The sequence below is a fragment of the Arabidopsis lyrata genome (assembly GCF_000004255.2).
Source record: "Arabidopsis lyrata subsp. lyrata unplaced genomic scaffold ARALYscaffold_5, whole genome shotgun sequence".
Taxonomy (NCBI): Eukaryota; Viridiplantae; Streptophyta; class Magnoliopsida; order Brassicales; family Brassicaceae; genus Arabidopsis; species Arabidopsis lyrata.
The window spans coordinates 4,257,001-4,282,547 of record NW_003302551.1 but is presented as its reverse complement, the minus strand read 5'-3'; the positions used below and the strand labels follow the sequence as shown (position 1 = coordinate 4,282,547).

Sequence of the window (25,547 nt, the reverse complement as noted above, 5' to 3'; positions counted from 1 at the left end):
AAATTAAAAACCCCTTATATATGTATTGACGATCGACGGCGGTGATAAATTATACGGCGTCGTTTGCTTCGCTCTCAGGCGTAAATTTAGACCCGACGGTTATACGTACAATATTGGCCCATTCCAAAGTCTTTTTCTCAATATTGGCCCATTCCAAAGTCTTTTTTTTGCCCAACACCTAAGAACACCCTCAACGGTGTTTCTTACAGGTTTCTTACAAAAATTATCATAAGTTATGATTAAAAAATGTTTAAGAATCTTTTTAAGGATTCAACCATCGATGTTGCTTTAAGGCCTTGTTTCTTTTTCGAAAAAATGTTACATAGTTTTATTTGGAATATCATAGCCCAAACAAAAACTGATCAACCCAACATATATTTTTGTCTACCACACATGTGATGTTTAGCGGGTGTTGGTCACTAGGTCACTCATGATCCGACCAACACGAAAGCAAAAACAATAAAAAATGGCCAACCAAGAAAAGAAAAGCAAGAACAATAAAAAGCAATACGGAAGAGCCAAGATCTAGCCGAGCATAAAGATAATTTAGATGCTTCTATGTATTTAATGTAATTTTTGGTTGTTAAATATGTCAGAAGGTTCAATAGCTTTGCAGTTGTAATCTCAAAAATATACAATTATCTAGATATGTAATCCCAAATATGGTATAGAAATATTAAACCTTCTATCAACCACAAGATCAAAGTGGTTTTTTTTTTGTCATCCGAAATTAATTAGTGCTCAAAAGATTATAAAAAGTATGTTTATATTATGTTTTAATTGCAATCCCAAAATTAAATATTTAATAATTTCATTTAACCTACTCCTCTATTTTTTCGTCAACTAGGATTTAACCCGTGATACACTGCATGAATTTTTTTTTATGTATTTCATATTCATATAATTATAATTTACAATTTATTAGGTTTTTAAATTCAGAATTAAAAAAATATTTCTAATTTGTTTTAAAATATATTATAATAAATATAATTGAAAGTTATAAATATTGTTATTGAGTTGTTGTATTTGCCAAATAAATGTGTTAATTTCTATTAGCATGTAAAGGAAAACTATATTTTCACTAAAAATTATAAGCTTGAATCAATGTTCTTTAAAAAAGTCAAAGCAAATAAAATGAGCTAAGGTGAATAAATTAACAAAAGAAAACAAAAAAAAAAAGTGAAAGAAATGACAAAAGTGTGAAGTTTGTATATGAGTGTAAAGTGTATTTATGAGTAAGGGTAAAAAAGTGCCCCATCGTCTCTCGGATGTCAAATTCAAAGTCTGCCCCTTCACCTCGGTGAGGGAACATAGAACGTATCTAAAAAAATTTGGGGCCATTTGGGGAAAGACGATCTCAAGATGATGGAGTTACATGATGAGAAATTCATGGAGAGGAAAAGACAATCCCCATCCCTTGAAATAGGTCTCGTAAGCACATCAATAGCCCTCTCCAAAGGATTTTAGTGATTCGTCTTCCGAAGAAACAACAAGTTCAACATCTAAGGGAATGTCACACACAATGTGAAGGGTATCGAGAGCTTGTTGATCTGGAAGTGACTTTAGGCGAGATACTTGCATCGTATATACTTGCAACAATTAGTTAATGTTATTTCCACAATATCCTCACACTTGCAAATATTACAACATCATTAGATACACATACACTGCCATTTTCCGTAGAGATGTGATTTTTTTGGTATCCTAGGAATTCTGAAAAAAATATGATTTCTTTTGGGTCAAGAACGAGAACAAACAGAATCAATCATTTCTTTGTTGCTTCGTCTTCTTTTATACATATACTAGATAAGGTCCACCTATTTAGGCAGAGATAAGATATAAATATGCATTTTTATCGTTGATATTTGAATTTTGAATAGTAAATAATATTTTACACATTTTTCTTATTATTTAATTTAATATTTATTGTTTTAAACAAAATTTTAATCTTGCACATTACATTATGCTATACATTTTAATTATCTACGTCATCACAATAAACTGAATTTTAATTCTACACACTTAATCTTGTTGGTGATATTTGAATTCTAAATAGTAACCCACACCTTTTTTCTAGATACAATTTAGTATTTCTGAAAACCAAATTTCAATCTTACACATTCCATTTTGCAAAACAATTTAATTGTATATTTCATCATAATAAACTGAATTTTAATTTTACACACTTCATTTTTAATGGATATGTGATAACAATTTTTTATATCAATATACTAAATATATATATGAGATAATTGGGTGTAAAATAGAACTTTTAATACAAATTAAATTTTTTACAAATCATTTCAAGCCCAAACAACATAAATATTTTGCCCATGATTATTCCAAAAATAACCTCACTCGCGTATCTCTTCAATACCATAAGTCATATATATCTCTCTCTCTCTCTCTCTCTCTCTCTCTCTCTCTCTCTCTCTCTCTCTCTCTCTCTCTCTCTCTCTCTCTCTCTCTCTCTCTCTCTCTCTCTCTCTCTCTCTCTCTCTCAACTCCATAAATCTCATTTCTCTCTCTCTTCTTCCATTTTTAACGTTGCTAGCTTATTTGTGGTTGATTCTTCTTCTTCATTTGTTTTTCTCGTCAAAAGCATATTTATATGAGATCCGGTGATAATCCACGATGGATCGACAATGGCAACGTGCTTACGGTGATGCTGTGGCGAAACTTTGTTGACAATCGGTGGTGATTCAACGACAGATCTGGAGTGGTGGTTCAACGACGGATCTGAAGTGGTGGTTCAACGGCGGTAACCCGCTTATTTTGGTGGGCTTTATATATCGGTATTTGGTTAAGTTATTGTAACATAGATATATATTATATTCTATATATTGGATGTCTATATCACTAATTTGGTTGTAATATATGTTTGTATCGTGTATACAATTGTGTTTGTATGTGTAAAAATGTTAATAACGGTCTATATATATTTACAGGTATCATATGTTAATAATGTTCTAAATGTAACGAATATGTTGGGTTAATATATATATATATATATATATATATATATATATATATTTTACATATATACATATGTTAATAGAGCTCTATATATGTATTTACATCAATACAAATGTTAATAACACCCTATGTAATGATATGTTTACATCTATAAAAATGTTAATAACGCTACGTGTTTATATGTATATAATTGTTAATAACGCTTTATGTATATCAGTATATGTATTTATACATGTACACATAAACCTAATGATTAATATTATAATTACTTTAACGCTTTATATATGTGTTTACTTGTATGCAAAATTGCAAATGTTTAAATTGTGTTAAAAAATCTCTAATTTAACTTTTAATTTCCGTGTAATCTAACTGTTTACTTAACACACCAAAAAGTTATCGTTTATAAAACATAGTTATTCATATATTTATTTGAACTGTTATATACACATTTGTGCTTTACCAATCTAATTATTTGTGTTTTATATGGTAGTTCGGTGTGTTTTCTACCTTACCTCTAGAAATTTCATCTGGCAGCATTAAATGTTTACGCTTAAGAAGTCAATCACATTTAATATATTCCTCCTTTAAGTCAACAAATCAACCCACGCGCATTTGATTGGTTTTTCTGTAATATAATCAAACTTTAGTGTCATTGTTGAATGTTTATTTGGCCCTTTCTCAACACATAAACTGTTTGTCTCTCGTCTAATTATTTTTCCCATTTTTACCACTGCACAAAGTGTCTCTATATATATATATATATATATATATATATATCAAATCTTTATGTTAGTTAATATTAACCATAGTTAACAAATAACAAAACATAATTAATTATAAAAAATAGAAATCCACCAAACAAATTGGAAAACAAACATTGTTAAATTGTTAGTTTTCTTTTTTGGTTAAGCAATTGTTTAGATATAGACATATACTCTATTTGTTTCACAAAGAGTGTCATTCTACATTTTTTCACACATATTGAAAAAACTATGAAAATTTCTATTATACCCTTTATTAATACGTTAAACAAAATTAGATCTCTTATTAATGCATTAAAGAAATAGGGTTAAAAGTGGATTTTTATTCAATATTTTGCATTGAAAATACAAAATGACACTTTTTGTTAAACAAAAATAAAATCTTAAAATGACACTTTTTGTGAAACGGAGGGAGTAAATTAGTATATGTAAATATGTTTTTTTTTAGTTTCCTATTTTTTAAAAATTTAAATCTTTTATGACACGTGTCAAAATCTTATCGATAGGTTAACACGTGTCGCGATCATATGAGTTACTAACTTCGAAAACCATACTTTATATACATATACTTTATATAATAAGATTTCCGTTTTCTTCCCTTTTTTTGGGTCAAAACTTCATCTTCTTCCATTTATTCATTCATCGACTAATTTTATTTGGCATATCATAAGCCCAAACGAAAACGGGTCAGCCCAACATATATGTTGGTTGTCTACACGTGTGGTGTTTAGCGGGTGAGTTTCTATTCCAGTAATCGGGTTTGATCGGACCAACACGAAGGCAAAAACAATGAAAAATGGCCGACCAGAAAACAAAAGTAAGAACAATCTATATATACATTTTTGGAGTACACTTAGCAAATAAATCATAGAGTTCCACCTTATTTACGAGTTCATGCCATTGGCATTTATTATTTACTTTTACAAAATTTAAATAAAAGATATTAACCAAACAATATCTTGCCTAATTTGTTTCTAAAAATCTCTACACAATCTTTCTCTATATCTTCAAAAAAAATTATACCAAATATTTATATTAACATTTTGCATAGCACTAAAAATACTAATTATAATAATCAAAGTATTCACATAGAAAAATCATATACATACTAGATATTAACCCGCGGTACACCGCGGGTCTATAATTTTATTAAATAATAATAAAATTAATTTTTTTTTAAGATGATCTATAGATATATGCTATTGTTTTGTTTGATTTAAATGTATGGTACACACGATATTTTATAACTAAAGATTTAAAATTTGAAGTTTTATTTGTTTTGTTAATATTATTTGTTTAGTTTTGTTTAGTGTTTAAGATTGTATAGTTATATTTTGATTGTTAATTATAGGATTTCACCTGTAGTATATCATACTGTATTAATATCGACCCCAAATCCGTCCGACCATATAACTCTGTCCCGTGAAATCTACATCATTTTGTCATTTTCCAATAAAATTCAAATATTTCTAATATTCGAAACTTCATTTAATATCGACCCAAAATTCATAATAGTATTTTGATTGTTATATCTAGGATTTCACCCGTAATATACCGTCCCGATTAATATCTTTTGTAAATATTTATAATGTTTAAATTTCTTATAAATTATTATAAAATTCAACTATTTAATATTTGAAACTTTATAAAATTCCTAATATTATAAATATTTAAAACTTTTTATAAAAATAAACTTTTTTAAATGTTTAAATAATTATAATATTTTACTTTTAATAAAGTTTAAATGTTTATAATAATTTGAAACTATTTAAAAGTTTCAATAAAAAATATTAGAAAACATTAAACATGAAATACATTGGATAAGAAAATAAAATATATATGATGTGATTGTTAACCATATAAAACATGTAATTGTTGTAAAAGGTTTTAAAAGATTAGAAAAATTACACTTACCAACCAAAACTCGGATCCACAGGTTTTAGTAAAAGTATATATCATAAAAACAATTAAAATACATAACATTAGAATAATGAAAATTAAGAATAAGAACTTTATTTTATTAACAAATTCATTTCCTTTTTACGTTAAAGAAAAAGATTTTAATAGAATGGACTTGTTATGTTAGCCTATAAAAGAAAATCATTTACAAACATTATGAGGAAACATGAAATTATGAAAATGTAAAAAAATACTGGACATTAAAAAAAATTCGTATCTGAAGATAAGAAGAATGACTAACTAACCTTTTAATGCATACCTTATTTGATAGTTTCTTTGGAGACGGAGTTGATGATGTCCATAATTTCCAAAGATCTTAAAATCGAAAGCTGCAACATAAGAAAAGTAGGTGACAATTAATTTTTTAAAAGAAAACAAACGTGAAATATAAAATGTACTAAGAACATTGTTTAAAAGAAGCCATATAAATCTCTATTACGAAAACGTTTAGTATTGTGGATCAATGGTTGAAAAGATCTTTTTTATATAGATGAATGAAAAGTACTCGAGAAGTTTAGGTTTGATCTAAATATTAAAACAATTTTGCAAATATTGGAAAATTAAATATTTGATTCCTAATATATTCGATTTTGTATTATCAACTGAATAACGTCTATATGCATGGTGGGATTTATGAATGAGGAAAGCTAATTAAAGATATTTCCATTTGTTTTAGGAAGTTTGTTGAATAATATCTAAACGAAACAAAAAAAATCTTTTAAAGATATTTTATGAGAAATAATATATTCGCCAATTTGGGTTGGGGATCAAGTATATGAAAATCTCGTAAATATTATATGTTATATTTATTACATATACTAATTTTCACATTGTAGTTATTTAAATCAAAGAATTTAATGAGTTAATTATGGAATACAAAATATCTATGTAAATCAAAAAGTTTAAAGAACCAATAGCGCTGGAATTGATTTTTTTGCTATAACGATTACTCAAACATTTAAGTAAATAAAGATATTTCGTTATGATTTTTCAGCATATTCGAATTGTTGATTATTTCGAAATTTAAGGATGTTTAAGAAATCATGATTGTTGTGCTGGATTTCCGATTTCATAAATTTTGATTAGAATTAAAAATAAAAGATTTAGTATTTAGATAAGGAATATACTATAATAAGGATTATTAGTACTCGAATATATTAGGAATATTCGTATTGTTAGTTTATTTAATTCAAAAATTATAATTTGCGGATTTAAAGGAAGATCTTCTCGAGATTTTAGGCATATAATCGAGATTTTAGTAACAAACTGTGATCACATTAAATTTTCGAAAGATTTGTGTCGAAATTGTTAGAAACAAATTAGGATAGATAATGTTTGGTTAGTATCTTTTTAATATTTTCAAATCTTTAGAATTAAACTCATTGACATTATATTGTTGAATTTATTTTTTAAAAATGACGTACTATTAAATAAAAAAATAAATAACTAACTATTTTCATTTGATGGTGTAGACAAATTATTATTACTATTTATGTAATTTAATTACAAATAACAAATATTAATTTTTATAACAAAACAAATTATTTTCGTAATAACAATTTTTCCCCAAATCAATCTTTTACAAAATATTTATTTTAATCACATATTCTTTCTATATAGAAACAAATAGTTAAATAATTATGGTTAGAAGTAGATAAGGTAAATAACAAATATGGTTAGTTTAGATATATTATATATATTTCTAATTTAGGTGTTAATTAAGAATTAATGTCGTTTTTATTACAAATTTCCTTAAATTTCTTATTCTAGATCCGAATAGAGTTAAACCCGGGTAAAACCCGGATCCAAAAGACTTTTTGCAAAAATCCCCTGTAAAAATGTATATGTAGATACAGGAAAATAAACTATATCTATCATCATTTAAGCCGTTGCTTTACTTAAATAAATAAAAAAAAAAACAAAACCTTGAAATCATATACTTTATATGATAAATTTAAAATATATATTAGCAGTATAAATTTAAAATCGTACAAAGAACGGTATATCACGGGTGAGATCTTAAAATGATTGGATTTTATAACAACAATAATTTATTTTCTTGGATTTTATATTACTAATAATTTAGCTAACGAGATAATATAGACGGATTTATATAGGATGACGGGTTTGGATCGATATTAATAAATAACGGTATATCACGGATGAAATTCTAAAATTAACAATCAAAATATAATTATACAATCTTAAACACAAAACAAAAGAAACAATATTAACAAAACAAATACTCCCTCTGTTTCACAAAGAGTGTCATTCTAGCATTCTTCACACAAATTAAGAAAAGTAAACAAATTTTATTTCTACTCCTTATTAATACACTAAATAATACCCTCTCTCTAATTAGTAATCTAAAATAGTAGGGACAAAAAAGATAATTAGTCTTTAAAACTGCATTGAAAACACAAAACGACACTCTTTGTGAAACGATATTAAAAACTTAAAACGACACTCTTTGTAAAACGGAGGAAGTACAACTTAAAATTTAAATTTTTAGTTTCTATAAAACCGACCCACAGTATACTGCGGAGTAAAATATTTAAAATTTTAAAATCCACCATACATTGTTACTTAAAAAAATATATATGTTTTCGTATCTATACTTCAAAAATTGAAATCTAAACAATAGTAATCATACATTAAATAATACATAGATAGATATCTACATTTAAAAATACAAATTAATATGATATATCTTCAGTTTTTTTTTTTGTCGATATATCTTCAGTTAATCTTTTAAAAAGTAACATATATTCTTTAAAAAAATATAGCCCCGCGGTGTACCGCGGGTTAAATTCTAGTAAAAAGCAAAAAGAAAAAGCCAATATCTAGCCGAGCATAAAGGTAATTTAGATGCTCTATCGGTTAAACTCAGAGATTTTTAATGTGATTTTTGGTTATGTTATATATTCTAAACGTTTAAAAAAACTTTGCATCATAATCTACAAAAAATAATACATTATCTAGGAATGAAATCCAAAAAATGGTGTAAGATATTACTCTTACAACTCCAATCGCAAAATTAAAATTTCTCAAAAAATATTTGCATTCAACCTATGACTCCGTTTTTTCCTTTTTAATAGGAGCAACGTGTTATTAAATCAAGGATGTTGAAGCGATTGCAACAATGATTTCTTCCGTACCATGTGTACAACGTATGCGAGCCGGCGCAACAGAAATATATGGGCCACAAGCAACAAATTTTTTTGGGCATATAAAACTAATGAACTTTGAAAATAGTAAAAATTTTAAAAAGCAAAAGTAAGATTCGCACCTTTCACCTATATTAGTCACTAAACTGAACGTAACCAATTGAGTTAAAGTGTTTTTTGTCATAAATGGAAGTCAAAAGTTTAGATATTTCTTAGAGAACCGCAAGCAGATGCTTCATGCCACAATCCTCCGACTTCTCGATAGGTGATGTTAGTTCGGGCCATCTCGAGAAAGATTCACATATCATGTTGTGATTAGTTTGTACAACATAGAATTAATCTTTGTGGACTCGGCATTCACATATCATGTTGTGGTTGGTTTGTACAACATGGAATTTACGCTCAACCCGCAAACATATATGCATGAGAAGCCAAAACTGACCATAATACGCAATATATGCGCTTACGTAGCAATGTCTTGACCGATGTTAAAAAATTCTTTATTGATAAGCCGTTTCAAATTACAACATTTACGATACCCCGGCCTTTGCTTCTCATTTGTTAACTGTTCACCGTTGATTGTTAACGATGCAAAGTACGATACACTTTTCATCATACACATAGAGTAGTGTATAGTAGTCAATTGTGTAATTATCTTTTTATTTCATTAGGAACGAGGACTAAAATGCTTTAAAAATAGTGATAACTAGTCACTAAGTGGATGGTGGCCCTCTATAAATATATAAATTTTCGGCCCCATTTTTGACTAAAATCTTATGTAGCTATGTTGGTTAAGTATAGAGGTTTGGTAACTAGAGGTGGGAGGTTCGATTTTCCCAAGTTCCAATCCTTTCAATTAATTTTAATTTTTGTTTTTAAGGTAGTTTATAGGCCATAATTTTTTTTCGGCTTGTGGCCCAATATTCTTTAGAGCCGGCTCTGGTCTAGTAGTTTTAAGAGTGAGTGTTCAGGATCACTAGTTCAACTTTATAATAATTTGGGAGGATTGATTAACGTCTTAAAAGTAATATTATCCACACTTAGTTCGGATATCAGAAAAGATTATGACCAAAAATTTGGAACTAATTTTACGGTTTATCAAATAAAAACAAAGTGAAAATATATAGTCCGTTCAACAAAATTTCAGAAAACTATCCATTATACATTTTAAACTACCTTTCTAACCAATTTGAAACTTAAATTTTAAACTACCTTTCTACCCAATTTTCTATGTATAATAACAATTGGAAGATATAAATAAATATTAGGGAAAATTCCATAAAAATACACCAACTATTTTTCTATTACCTTTTTAATACACAAACTATTTTTGTTTCTAGAAAAATACACTAATTAATTTGTTTGCCCATATTAATACACAAACATTTAGCCACGTTTCCAGTTTACAATCTCGTCTCGACTAGCCTTAACGACACTGTTAACGACATTTAGCCACGTTTCCATACTTATGTTAACTATGGTTTAAGTATGGGTTAATTTGATGTAAGGGGAAACAGAGCACGAGATCTTGGAGGTGCTCCGGCGTATAACACATCTCAAGGACCACGTCAACTATAGTAGTATTACCATTTCGTCTTTTGGATTCTATGTTGAATTTTAATTATCTCTTGCAATTGTTTTTGGGTTGGTAAACTTTACTTATGAACGTTTGGATTGCATATATGACAATCTCCTCGTCTCTTTAATTGAAGTTCATCTCTTCCAAAAGTCCTAAATAAACCTCAAAATCAAAGCTAAAGCTCGTCTACGTCATTATCAAACTAGTTAGGGTTTAGATTTGGGGATTTTTCTAAATTTATTTGGATTTTAACCCAAGTTAGAGATTTAACCAAATAACAAACGGAAGTTAACCACCGTTAACAGTATCATTAGGTCTAGTCGACGCGGGGTTGTAAATTGGAAAAGCGGCTAAAAGTTTGTGTATTGAAATGGGCAAACAAAATAGTTGGTGTATTTTTTTGGAAGGAAAAATAGTTTGTGTATTAAAAGGGTAACATAAAAATAGTTGGTGTATTTTTGTGGAATTTTCCCTAAATATTATAAACATTTTGGATATATAACGTGGCGAATTCAACATGATGAGTTACCGATCCTGAGTGGGACTTTCGTTGTTTCAATAGTATATAGTATCACATGATGCAATAATTCAAACTTTATGTCTATTTTTTTGTAAGAGAGATACCGGAAAGCTTTTGCTTTCTTTATTTAGACAATTTTTTTATATGGACGGTTTGGAATTGTTCCTTGTTAGTATTCAATTCTATCGTGTTTGGTACAAAATTTATAAAGTAAAATGTTTTTGAGCCAAAATAATAGAATAAAACATTACAATTTCAGTAATGGATAACAACCGATAGTGGATTGATGTTTTCTTGTTTTGGTCTTTTCGTATTACTATTTGAAACTTGAAACGTTCACGTGGATTTGGACCGTTTGGTTTTACTATGATATTAGTTTCATTGTGCCAAAATATTTTGGTTTCACTTTTTCTTTTTTCAAATATACTATCAGATTTAAATCCATATGATATCCACAACAACGATATTAGTTGATGCAAAAATAAATTCATCAACTAATCACTATTAAAACCGATTTGAAATATGAGCATTTATCGGATTAATCGTCTGTAAATCTCAAAAATCAGTTTGGTTCTACAATTTGCAAGTCATATTAATAATAGTCAAAATGTAGGTTTAACTAGGATTTAACCCGCGGTACACCGCGGGGCAAAATATTATTTTATGTATTTCATATAATAATTTATAACTTATTGGATTTATTAATTGATTGTATAAAAAAAAATTCTCATTTATTTATTTTATAGTATAATTAATATAGTTGAAATATGTGTACTTAAAAGATTCATAGGTGTAGAATTGATATAGTGTTAATATTGGCAAGCATTTATAAACATGAACTATTATAATAATTTGATATTATTTTGTATCAAAAAAATTACCCCGCCGTATATTGCGGGTCGATTTTTTTTAACTAAAATTTTTAAATTTTAAGTTATATTTGTTTTGTTAATATTGTTTGGTTTGTTTAGTATTTAAGATTATATAATTATATTTATATATTTAATTATAGGTTTCACCTGTGGTATACTGTCCCGTATTAATATCGATCCAAACCCGTCCCACCATATAACTCTGTTTTGTATTCAGAATCATTTTGGTCCTTTTATAATATGATTCTGAACCACTGCCCAAATTTTTAAGCAATGTGGGACATTGTACACATATTTTCTCTTCATCGATTGAGTAATATATGTCCGTTTTTTTAAATTTGAATCACATTATATGCAAAAAAATGTATTATTGTATTAGTTATATGTATTTTATATAAATTCAAAATAAATTACTTTAAGATCATATAAAAGTGAAAAAAGAATCATATATTAATGTTTAAATTAGGTAGAGATGTTTTAGGAAAATTTAGAAACAAAATTAATTTATTACCATATTTGGAAGCCAAAATTTCTAAAAGATTTTTTCAAAAATATTGTGTAATATTAATTAATAGATAACCATTTATGATAATGGCATTCTTTGTAAATACTTAGCAACTCTAGGATTTATTTGCTAAGTGTACTTCAAAGATGTATATATACTAGATTTTACCCCGCAGTACACCACGGGTCGATTTTTTTATAATTAAAAAATTATTTAGCAAAATTTTAAGTTGTATTTGTTTTGTTAATATTGTTTATTTTGTTTAGTGTTTCTGATTTTATAATTAAATTTTGATTTTTAATTCTAAGATTTCATCCATAGTATATTGTTTAATATTAATATCGATCTAAACCCGTTGCACCATATAACCCCGTTCCGTAAAATTAAACATCATTTGTTATTTTTTTGGAATAATATTTTTATTCACTACGGGTCGTAGGTTCATGCGGATAAGCCCGTAGAGAGTTGCGGGTTTGCGTGTCGACCCGCCAAAAGAGAAGCTATCTTTTGAAACCTTTTGTTTTATTTAGAGGTTTTGAGAAAGTATCCCTAAAAAATAATTTTCATTATATGAAAAAAAAAAGAAGTAGAAGAAATTGTAATATCAACATTCCCGATTTTTACATCACTCGTTACTATTAATTTTTTTTTTGCAGATAAAAATCAGAAGTTAACTAAGTCGAGATTTTTAAAAAGATTGTGTAGAGATTTTTGGTAAATTGTTGAGAACATATTTGATTTCAAAATCTTTACTTAAATAGATAAAGAAAGATTTTGTAGAGACTTTTGCTAAATATATGAGAAATGAATTTCATTTAAAAATCTTTACTTAAATAAAACAAATCTAAATAATTAATGCTAATGGCATGCCATTGTAAATACTTATCAACTTCAGAATTTATTTGCTAATTGTGATCCAAAAATGTATATATAGATAGATAAAGAAAGATTTTGTAGAGATTTTTGCTAAATATATGAGAAATGAATTTCATTTAAAAATATTTACTTAAATAAAACAAATCTAAATAATTAATGCTAATGGCATGCCATTGTAAATACTTCTCAACTTCAGGATTTATTTGCTAATTGTGATCCAAAAATGTATATATACATTAGCAAATTTATTTGCTAATTGTGATCCAAAAATGTATATATAGATAGATAAAGAAAGATTTTGTAGAGACTTTTGCTAAATATATGAGAAATGAATTTCATTTAAAAATATTTACTTAAATAAAACAAATCTAAATAATTAATGCTAATGACATGCCATTGTAAATACTTCTCAACTTCAGGATTTATTTGCTAATTGTGATCCAAAAATGTATATATAGATAGATCTCTTATAATTTGTAGTTAAAGAATAGTAGCTCTGCTTTATTCTTATGTCAACAATAGCTCTTCTCAAAAAAAAAAAAAGGTAGCATTTCAAGAAATAATTATTCGTTATAGGCACGTAGAATGATTATATCATTGTTGGGAAATGCCTTCTGTGTAAGCCACTTATTGGTTCGCATTTTGGATTCTTTGTCTACAATAAATTTTTGCCTTCAAAGTATTTTTTTTTCTAAAGAAAAGCACTTAGAATGAAACCCTAATTTGATTACAATGTAGTCTTTGAAATAGGTTAGCTAAAAGTCAAGCTAGATGTAGACATCCTATATATCAATATAATAATACGTCCAAAACATGTAACCATCCTATATGCTTAAGTTAAGAAACATCGACATCAAGACGTACGTGATGAATTTCCTTCTTAACTTGTTATGTAAAACGTATTTAATATTTGATCAATTGAACACGATAGTTATCTAAATATTACATTAATAAGCTATCATATCTAATCTAAAGAGAGGTGTACTATCTATCTATACAAGAAAAACTTTCGATTATTATCAATTTTAGCATACTATATATCTACTATAAGAACTTTAGGTCGACACATGTGTTCTTAGACAAATCAGCTTAGTTCAATTTTGTTGTTTTAAACTTTTCATATCTTCTATATACATCTTCATTGGTGACGAAATATCAAGATAGTGAATACGATATAGATTATATTACTTGGTTACAAATTCATCGCAAATCTTAAAAAATAAATTAAATCATATTGGTTTTACCTTAATTAGAACATTGTTCAGTAATCACTTTTAGGTTATGGTTATATATACTTTTGAGAATATTGTATATTGTATATTTTCAAAATATAAATTAATCATTTTAAAAAGTGGTTGGATTGACCATTTAATGTGTGTGACATTTTGTCAAGCAATCACCCTAGAGAAGAAAGCTTTATACACGAGAGTTTTCGTTTCCAATTCCATTTCGAGAGTATTTTTACGCCTCGAATAAATTTGTATACTAGAAGACAATTAATGTAGGGTTAAAAAATTCATCACTATATTAATAGATAAGTAAGTACAATAATCATAATTTGCCAAACGAATATTAATGACGTTGTGATGTGATGAAGAGAACATTAATTGTGCATCAAACTAAAGCATATCACTTTGAAGAATAATAATTGCATATATGCATGCATGAAAAAAATTCGGTAAAAGATTTTATATATATATACGTTCTCATATCTCTTTAAATATAGAAGATTATAGATCATTCTGGAGGAAAACCGAGAAGTTATACTGCAAGAGCAATCCGGAGACCAAAATACGTGTAGGTGTCGATCGACACCAATATCTGACGGCCATTCAATTTCGAGTCTTTTTGAAGTTTTGAAGATTTGCAGAATCGTCCCAGAACGTTTTTCTATTTTCAAAGAAGTCTCTGCACGTTTTTAAGTACATATAAATAGATTTTTAGGGTTTTGTTGTTAGAGATCTCTCAATCTCTTATTCTATTGTATTCTTGGGAGCTTGAACCCTTTAGGAGATAATTAGAGAGCGCTCTTCCAGAGAAGATCTTTCTTAACTCATCTCTTTTATTGAATCTCTTTATGATTTCTATTCATAACATGTTTTCTGTTACCATGATCATGTCTGAGTAGTTTGCTTGTCAGGTTTAGGGATTCTCATTAGGGATTCTCATTAGGGATTTAGTTAGGGATTCTCATTAGGGATTCTCATTAGGGATTTAGATGAATTAGTAGATCGATTGCCTGTTTGGATTAATCTTTAGAGTTCTTCATCTATGATTATTCTTAATGCTAATTCTAGATTGATCACCTAGAATTTGATCATAGGATAATAGGTAGATTCGAGAGGTCATCTATTATTGGAACTATCTTAGGTGGACAGAAATTACTAGATACATTCCAGAGGTGGTCTAGGAATATATGTGAGCATATCAAACCTGTTATTAATGCTAGCCTAATTCTAGGAGTTTACATTCGAGAGGTGGAACTTCCTGATATTAGTTTTAGTTAGTCAATATATTCGAGAGGTGGTTGGCTATAAATTAGTGATTTGAGTTCTAGAACGGTTTGATAAGTAATCCTAATTAATTTGCTAGATCTACTATTTATTTATTTCTTGAGAAACCCTTTAGCCTAACGTTTTCCTAGCTCATCTGAATTTACAACCGATTTTAATTGCTTTTTTTTTATTTTTAATATTCTTATTTTGTGTTTAGCTTAATTCAAAACATGTTAATCTATTGTATGAACATGATAGATTTGTGGATTTCGACCCTAAAATACTGTAATTGATCTCTTATTTGAGAGAGTAATCTTAGGTCTAATTTGACACACATCACACATATCATGCTAACGTGATATTTTAAATTTTTTTGGTAACACCAGAACTATATAATATTTTCTTATTATATATTTTTTTTATAACAGATTGATTCTTGAACGAAACCAAAATTAATTTTCTAAAGTATGTGAAATATCAGAATTTTTACTATTTGAAACATGCATATGCATAGTAGAAAAAACAATTATTGGAATCACATTAGTAATATTCGAACCATTATGAATTGATTTTTTTTATAATAGTTCGATAACTATACCTTTTAATTGAAAGACTAGCTAGTAAGTAAATAAGTATTTTAATATAACTTTCTCATATCAATCTTGTTTTTGGAAAAACATCCCTTTCACCAAGTAATTTCTCAGCAAAACTAAATTTTTATCTTAATAAACAATTGATCTAGTTGTTGGTATACCTTACTCATCATTAAGGGTGTGACTGGATGACGTTGGTAGAAGAAAAGAAATGAGAGAATAAAAAAATCTTCTCAGATATATTATCTTTGTACCAGTCAAGAAGAAAAACAAAACAGTAAAAAAAAGAAATAATTCATCTAGAAAACAAAAATAAGAAGAAATCCTTCGCCCACTCAAAATCAAGTTGAACCATTTCCTCTAGATAAGGCACATTTTCCAAAATGACAAACTAATTTTTAATAACTTTTTATAACAAGTGGAGGAAGTCACCGAGAAAGACTTTGCTTATATATAGGAGCATTTGGTTTCATACAATCGTTCTATACATTCAAAAAACAACAATCGTTCTATACATTCAAAAAACAGTCTTGAGATTTTTTTTTTGTTAAATTGTTTAAATTTGATATTTCATTCCAGAATTTTCATCTCAATATTGAAGGTATTTTTTAATTTCTTATCCTTTACATGTTTTATGAATTTAAATTTATGTTATATTTAATTTTTATAATTTATTTTAAGTAATTACTTTTACAGCACTAATTAAAGAATTTTTTTTATTGTTAGCACTTATTCTAAATGAGTAGATTCTATATATATCTCAAATTTAGTTGGTGTAATATATCTCTATATATATTAAAAATGTTTGATGCTAGAAAAAATGAAATGTAAAATTTTTTGATTAGAATATTTTTATATGCTCTCTATCTTAATTTAGTATAATTTATATAATATGGAAAGATTCAAATAATTTTTAAGTCTAAATTGTTTAACTAATGATTTTACATCTTACTAATTTTATTATATATTATGAAGATGACAAGCAGGTCAGATAATACACGTAGTAGAGGTCGTCGCGGAGTAGTCAGTAGAGGACGATCGAGTCGTGAAAATGCTGGTGAAGGAACATCAAGTAGAGGTGCCAGTGGTCCAAGACGCAATGTATGTTTATTAATATTTTTTTTATATCATTTTATTGTTTTATCTATATATTATTTTTAAAATATAATTATGATTGTTTAAAATTTTAAAATGTGGTTAGTATAAATGGACGCCTAGAACAACTCGAATATTTCTTGAGCTTGTTATCGCTGAATTAGAGGCGGAAGACTATACGATTAGGGTACCATTAGCTGCTGGTAAACGGAGGATCGAAGAAAAGTTTGTTGAACTGACTGGTGATTCGGTTAAATGGGAACCTGAGATGAAAAGTAAATTTAATTATTTAAAAAAATTGTGGTATTTCAACAACATATTATCCAAGCGTACTGGTACACATGTTGATTCATCGGGGCAGATCGAGATGGAACCATCATGGTGGAACGATCGATGCGCGGTAATATTTTAATTTTAATTATTCATAACTTATAATTTCTTGTAAACATGCTAATATCATACTCATAAATCATATTTATTTTACAGGAATTCGGTGAAACAAACAAAAAATATATAACCGTGTTACAAAATAAGCCTCTTCCGTTCCAAGATTTACTAGATGTTATACATAGCAAACACGATCTTGAGCAAGACTCTCGCTATTCACCCCACATGCTTGGAGTTCATCTTGATCTCGAAAAAGAACCATATAATGATGATGATGATGATGATGATGTGCCAGTGGATGACACAGAAGAAAATGGTCGAACCGTAGTTCCTCCGGATAATTCTAATTTAAGAGCATATGATGATGATTTACCACGACTCTCTCGGTCACCTAGAGAGACAACTCGACATGCTCGACACTCAACGCATGCGACGGCTTCACATGCTCGGAATACTTCGACACGACGTACTCATCTGAGAAGAGCAAATTTTGAGGCACGAATTGATGGAAGTTTTCAACGTATGGAAGAATCTCGTAGTGAGCTACTGAATGTGGTGCGCTCACGGCAAAGCTCAAAACCGACGTATGGTGATGCATTAGCTGTACTTGAATCATTGCCAATTGAGCCAATGAATACATTTTGGTGGGAGGCAAACAAGTTGCTAATGAACGATGAAGATATTCGTGACGGATTTATGAAGTTACGAAGTGAGGAGAATAAAATTCGACATTTGGAGCGATTATCCGGTATGGATAGATATGGGAATCCTTGTGATCTAATCAACTTACGAGTAACTAGCAGTAATAGTGGAAGTGATTATGTAAGATCTGATGCTTCTAGCTACGGTGGTACTGGGTCTTTCGGTGGAGCATCTGTTGGTGGTGGGTCAACTGGTGGAGGATCTATTGGTGGTGGATCGACTGGTGGAGGGTCTATCGGTGGGGGATCGACTGGTGGAGGGTCTGTTGGTGGCGGATCCATTGGTGGTGGATCAGTCGGTGGTGGGTCGGGTGGTGATCAAGGTTTTGACTTAGGCACATGGGATAACAGTAAAATGATGGTGTTTTTCCTTCCCCTCCACTACCAGGATCGATTTCTCCAAGTTATTATCCTAACTCCGGGACTGGTTCAGGGTCACGATGGACGAATTTTTCTTCATTATTTGGGATTGACTCTCCTAGATCTGTAGGTTCTAGTTCTGCTAATGCTCCGGAGATGATAAATTTTTTTAATAGGCCAAATGAAAATGATGGAAAAAAGAAGTGATTATTTGTATTAGAAAATTTCAAATAAAATTTAAGTTTTTTCTCATGTATATTTTATATGTTAATTAATATATTTTTCATCAATTTCTAACTCAAATTTACTTGAAATATCAGGAACGAATTGTCGAATTGCGTTCACTCGGAATCGAGAATCTTGACGATGAAGAGATTGCAGAGTTAATGTTACTAGAAGAAGAAGAGGATATGGAAGAATGCATATCTCCTATGTTGCAATATTATACGAGATATTTTTATAAACAGCCTATGACATCAGATCGTGGAAGAGGATGGCTTATTATTCGAGATCAAATTTACGGTAATGAAGTTTCATGTCAGACACTTATCCGAATGAGTTCAGAGGCATTCACACAGTTATGTGAAATATTACATGGAAAGTATGGCTTACAAAGCTCGACAAACATAAGCCTCGATGAGAGTGTTGCAATCTTTCTAATCATTTGTGCCCAAAATGATACACAACGTGATATTGCACTAAGGTTTGGGCATGCCCAGGAGACAATTTGGCGAAAGTTTCATGATGTTCTTAAAGCAATGGAACGGTTGGCTGTAGAGTATATACGTCCAAGGACAGTCGAAGAACTTAGAGCTATCTCCAACCGTTTGCAAGACGATACAAGATATTGGCCTTTTTTTAATGGATTTGTTGGTGCACTTGATGGAACACATGTGCCTGTTATGGTTACACCAGGTCGAGAAGGTCTCCGATTTATAAACAGAAAGGGAATTGCAAGCTTCAATATTCTAGCCATATGTGATTTTGACATGCTTTTCACATATTGTTTTGTCGGGATGGCAGGATCTGCCCATGATGCACGTGTTTTGGCGGCTGCAATAAGTGATGATCCACTGTTTCCTGTACCTCCAGAAAGTAAGTACTATCTTGTAGATTCTGGATATGCTAATAAACGTGGATATTTAGCTCCATACCGAAAAGAACATAGAGACGGCACAAGATATCATCTCCAAGAGTTTATTAACGGTGAGCCTCCTCGAAACAGTAAGGAAATGTATAATAGGTGGCATGCGTCATTACGTTCTGTTATTGAACGAACATTCGGCTTATGGAAGAAAAAATGGAGGGTCCTAAATGAATTTCCGAGGTATGACATTACTACACAAAGAAGTGTTATATTCGCTACAATGGATCTGCATAATTTTATTCGTCAGCATAATATTAAAGACTATGACTTTGATAATATTGATTCCGAGAATGATGTTGTACAAGCTCAACATGATATGACGGATGAGCAAGATAACAATGATAGTGTTAGAATCGAAGAATCATCAGAGGCAGGAATGTATATGCGGATAGTGCGTGATCAGATTGCTGAACACATATGGTCAGTAAAAAGATATGGATCTCGGCGTCGTCGATAGAATTTAAATTATGTTTTAGAACTGGAACATGATTCACAATAATTCTATAATTTTAATTTAACTTTTACATATTTTAAATACTAATATTTAAATTTTTATCAATTCTTCTCAATTCTTCTCATTAACCACCAATCAAATAATAAAGTTCATCTTTATTTTTCTTCTCTATTCTTCTACTTATTACTTTTCTTTTCTTCTCAATTATTTTCTTCTCAATTCTTCTCAATTCTTCTATTACCCACCAATCACACCCTAAGACAATACTTTATATATATTTAAATTCATATCATAGATATTATTATTTTTTAATAATTTTTATCGTCCGGCCGGGAAGCATAGATATTGCGATTTTTATCGTCCATAGAATTTATTTCATAAAATATCGATAGCAATATGGTTACATCGGCATCAAAAATTCGAAATGGACATTGTCGCATCGCATGCTTACTTTATTCTATATTAAAGTTACAAAAATCATTTGTTTGTATACCTTCTCACAACACCTGTAAAGTCATTTCCCTTTTGCTTCAAAACTTTAGTTATCATTAGAAACAATCTAAATACGTTCATTAGTTATTTCAATAAAGTCTAAAACTGTAACTGTTTATCATTACTTTTGTAAACAGTCATTTAATTTGTAACATGAACAAATTGTAAGATGAGATTAATTTTAAAAAATCTGTTAAATTATATATTACGTTGGTTCATAGAAGAAACCACTTTATCAAATTATGAATATGTTAAACAATCGCAAACAAATGAGATGTCACATAAAAGAGAAATGAATTAAGAGAAAGATACTCATATGAAAATCCATGAAAATTAACAAAACTTTTACCCTTTTCTATCAAATGATATATATAAAATTTAATATAACAAAAAAATTAAAAGTCGTCCAAAAAGATGGAAAAAGAGAGGAAAATATATGTTACGTGATTTGTTTTTCTATCAGATTGCTCGCTTACACTCACGTCACGTGGATAACTTTTTGAATAGTTTTAGTTTTAAATATTCAATATGGTCGTGAATAAGATTATTACAAATAACTTACATACAATGTACATGCATGTGACATATAAATGTATATGTACATATACATACGTATACTATATAAGGTAGGCATAATAGTTATAATCATGGATCCAAATATAATAAGCCAACGAGAAAGTGTTGAAAGATATTCAGATAAATGTCATGATTGTTTCCCCAAAACGGAAAAAACAAAAATTCAAGGTCGTTTTCATTTCAATTCCTTTACTTCTTGAGTTTTGCTTCGTCATCAATACATATACACATACTTATATCATATAAGTATACATGAGTACCTATATTTATACAAACATCTCATCTTCTATCTATAAATATATGCAAAAAACACTCACACATATTTAACATACCAAAAATATTACTTCTCTCTCTCTCTCTCTCGTTTTTGTTCTTGCTTCTTGTTCTAGTTCAGATTTGGCTTTTGAAGTGAAATGGTTAACGCTACAGTTGCGAGAAACATTGCCGGAATTTGTGGTACGTATAAATATGAGTTTTATATGTATATGAACACTTGAAGAATCTTTAACCTTAATTTGTTTACTTATAATACTTAAGAAATTATTTGTTTATTGTCGCAGGAAATGTCATATCCTTGTTCTTGTTCTTATCTCCCATGTAATCATTAATCTCTCTATCTAGCTTTGACCTTATAATAACAACTTAGATCTCTTATATTAATGTTTATAAGTGTATATATATGCAGACCTACGTTCATAACCATATACAAGAAGCAAAAGGTGGAGGAGTATAAAGCTGACCCATACTTAGCCACGGTTCTAAATTGCGCACTTTGGGTCTTTTATGGCTTACCAATGGTTAAACCAGATAGTCTCCTTGTGATCACCATAAATGGTACCGGTTTGGCCATTGAGATGGTGTATCTCGTAATCTTCTTCTTCTTTTCTCCAACTAGTCGCAAGGTATAGTAATTTCCATTCATATCTCTCTTCTTTTCACAAATTTTATTAAATGTCTTTTTTTTTTTATCATTGAAAACTAAAATCGCTTTTAGTATGGCTTAAAATGAAAGCTAAAACTTTATAGTAAAAAGAAGTGGTAGACAATGATTGATTCTGTTCTAGCCTTCTAGGTTAGTGATAGGCAAAACAAAAGGTTTATACAATTTTTTTTGTTCTGAATTGATTTAATCAAATTGGTTCATGGTGCAGGTGAAAGTGGGGCTATGGTTAATAGGAGAGATGCTGTTCGTAGGAATAGTAGCCACATGCACATTGCTATTGTTCCACACACATAACCAGAGATCTTCTTTTGTTGGAATCTTCTGTGTCATTTTTGTTAGTCTCATGTATATTGCTCCTCTCACCATCATGGTAAATATTATTTATTATATACCTCTTCTTTTCTTTCTTAACATTTTTGTATTTTCTTTCACTTTTTAATAATAGAAAACATGATATATTTGTTGTGAGTGAAACAGAGTAAGGTGATCAAGACCAAAAGTGTGAAGTACATGCCATTTTCTCTCTCACTTGCCAACTTCCTCAACGGTGCCGTTTGGGTTATTTATGCACTTATTAAATTCGACCTTTTCATTTTGGTAAGTTTATTCAATGATTTATGTTACTATTCATCTTTTATTACTAGTATAACTTAGTTTTTTTTTCATAGATTGGAAATGGACTTGGAACAGTATCAGGAGCAGTACAACTTATACTCTATGCTTGCTATTACAAGACAACACCAAAAGATGATGAAGATGAAGAGGATCATGAGGAGAATCTTTCTAAGGCTAACTCTCAGTTACAACTTAGTGGCAACAATGGACAAGCTAAACGAGTTTCAGCTTGATTATATGTTTTGGATTCATGAGTTATGAAATTTATTATTTCTATTTTCTAGCTCTTGGGTGATTTACTATAAATAACTCTATTATATGTCCGTTTTTGTTTTGTGAAATTCAAACTCCTTTTAGTCTATGAAAGATATTAACTATTATGTGCGACAATACAAATCGATGTACCATCACAAATTTTTAAACCAACACAAAATTTTAAAAATCTAAATATAAATCATATATATTTAAGAAATGTGAACACCCTAGAAAAGTTACCTAATTAAAAATTAAAAAAAATATATTAAAAGGAAAATATAGATATATTACTAAAGTAGCTCAGTTTCCATCGAGTGAATCGGTTTTAATGCGGTTTGATTTCAAACGTACTAAAAAACGTTGTTATTCTTGCAAAGGTTAACACATGACTGGTGTATTGCCCCTGAAGTTCTCTAGTAACTGCAGCAATACTTAATGGGGCAAAAGATATAGCAGGAAAAAAAGCAAGATAACTTAGTTCCTGTTGGGCAAACGGGTCTTCTCTATCTTGAGCCTATTTCAGAGCCAGTCCTGGGCCTAGCGAGCCCATCTGATACAATAATAAGCCTCTGAAAAATTTTATTGCAAAAACAGGCTCCTATTTTGCCGAATCTTTAAATCTGCTCGCATTATTTTAAAATCGTCTAAAACCTCAAATATTTTTTTCGTTTTGTTTGGATCCCCAATATTTCAGAACCGGCCTATACCAAGGTGAACAAGGGGAAGGTATTTCTTTTTTATCCGTACTATTAATCGAGAAATTTATGACAAAATATGACATTGTTCAATGTTCCACGAGAGTGTTATAAAAAAGAACAAAATGATTCTAGATCCGAATGAACATGAAGTTTAATTTATCAAATGTTCAAATTTTAAAATTTTATTCGGTTTAATCTGGTTCCTTAGTTGAACCAATTATTTTACCAAATATACAAATATCTTAAATTTAAAATATTTAAACTTTTACAAGGTTTCAAAATGGTCACCACTTGTTTTATCGTTGTGTGGTATGATCTTATCTCACCATTCATGTTTTAAGTTTTGTATTCTTACTTCTTTTTCAAATAAGTTTTGCTCTACCTTGTGTTCTATTTCTACTTTATATGTGTTTTGATAAGTTTTTGTCTTATGCAGCCATACACTTTACTAAATGGTTGCGCGTCCATTGTATCACCCAAATGATACTAGATCTCTACCTTGATCTACAACAAACCACACTCTTAACCTGAATTCATTCAACATCTGATTACCTTCCACATCCGTTAGACCAGCCCAACTTCAAAATCAGCAACCTCATTGGCCTTGTCCTTCATATCAATGACTCATTTCCTTTGTTAAGAAGGTTAAATGTTCCTAGTTATCCATGTTATGAAGACTACCGAACTCTTGAAGAGCTTGAAAAGGAATGGGTAGCGATAAATTTTACAAGCTGTTGGTGGGCTATTAATTTTACATGATATTTCTCTCCTTTGAGATGTGAAACGTTTGTTTGAGAATACCTTTATTTTGTATGGATTTTTCACTTTAGTTTAAAACTTCGGAAATCCTTCTCCTAACAAATCCCTAATAGCTGTGTTTGAATTCCTTGTCACGTCATAATTAAGGGCTTCTGAACATCTTTATATCCGAGAAGACAATATTAAATATTTGCTTACACATTGTTGCTTACCTGCCCTAGAGGCTAGAGTTCTTTTTCTCACTGTTCCATTCTAGTTCTATTATTTGTTTCTAATGCCAACTACCATTAAATTCTTTCTAAAAACTGGTGTGAGATAATGAGTAGATCTTTGTTGTCCAATTTTCGAAAGTGCAGAAAATTAACAATTGATTTTCCATGAATCTTAATTGTTGTGTATTTTTCTTCCTATATTCACTGACATATAGATGATCCCGCCTCTTTCTTCCTACTTTCATTCTTTCCTTCAGATGGATCGGTTATAGACATGGCATATCACTTGCCTCATGTGGTTTATTTCTTCACCTTCCAGTTCTCTATTTTATTGTCATGTAGAAACTATATAAATATATATAAGATGTTTCATAAAAATAGATTTTAAAAGGTAAAATAATTGCAACTTACAAAGGTATATTATCATCTATTTTTATATATTTTCCGTGACTAAAAAACATATCAAATATTTAATTTTCCAAGGTAATAATTTGCAATTATCTTTCCTAAAAAAAAATAATTTATTAATAACTAAAATTACTAAAGTAGC

The 25,547-nt window shown here is 29.2% G+C and overlaps 2 protein-coding genes and 1 pseudogene across 2 annotated transcripts; all 3 read left to right on the top strand.

The window, feature by feature from the left end:
- The first annotated feature begins 17,278 nt into the window (after positions 1 to 17,278).
- LOC9313156 lies at positions 17,279 to 18,976 on the top strand. The gene is made up of 4 exons (XM_021025078.1): positions 17,279 to 17,404; positions 17,505 to 17,648; positions 17,760 to 17,798; positions 17,885 to 18,976. Exons 1-4 carry the CDS (start codon positions 17,279 to 17,281, stop codon positions 18,974 to 18,976), a joined length of 1,401 nt encoding a protein of 466 aa, XP_020880737.1.
- A 256-nt stretch (positions 18,977 to 19,232) lies between these two features.
- LOC110228032 lies at positions 19,233 to 20,450 on the top strand (annotated as a pseudogene).
- A 1,132-nt stretch (positions 20,451 to 21,582) lies between these two features.
- LOC9311486 (bidirectional sugar transporter SWEET4) lies at positions 21,583 to 23,450 on the top strand. The gene is made up of 6 exons (XM_002877041.2): positions 21,583 to 21,971; positions 22,076 to 22,112; positions 22,201 to 22,417; positions 22,667 to 22,828; positions 22,936 to 23,055; positions 23,127 to 23,450. Exons 1-6 carry the CDS (start codon positions 21,929 to 21,931, stop codon positions 23,304 to 23,306), a joined length of 759 nt encoding a protein of 252 aa, XP_002877087.1. The 5' UTR covers positions 21,583 to 21,928; the 3' UTR covers positions 23,307 to 23,450.
- The last annotated feature ends 2,097 nt before the right edge of the window (positions 23,451 to 25,547 follow it).

What these genes read in the sequence shown, in the direction of transcription:
- LOC9313156 (XM_021025078.1), top strand. Translation starts at nt 17,279, where the DNA reads ATGACAAGCAGGTCAGATAATACACGTAGTAGAGGTCGTCGCGGAGTA. An exon ending in CCAGTGGTCCAAGACGCAAT is followed by an intron (nt 17,405 to 17,504) that starts GTATGTTTATTA and finishes AAATGTGGTTAG; the next exon opens with TATAAATGGACGCCTAGAAC. An exon ending in TTGAACTGACTGGTGATTCG is followed by an intron (nt 17,649 to 17,759) that starts GTTAAATGGGAA and finishes TCATCGGGGCAG; the next exon opens with ATCGAGATGGAACCATCATG.
- LOC9311486 (XM_002877041.2), top strand. Translation starts at nt 21,929, where the DNA reads ATGGTTAACGCTACAGTTGCGAGAAACATTGCCGGAATTTGTG. An exon ending in TTTCTCCAACTAGTCGCAAG is followed by an intron (nt 22,418 to 22,666) that starts GTATAGTAATTT and finishes TTCATGGTGCAG; the next exon opens with GTGAAAGTGGGGCTATGGTT. An exon ending in TTGCTCCTCTCACCATCATG is followed by an intron (nt 22,829 to 22,935) that starts GTAAATATTATT and finishes TGAGTGAAACAG; the next exon opens with AGTAAGGTGATCAAGACCAA.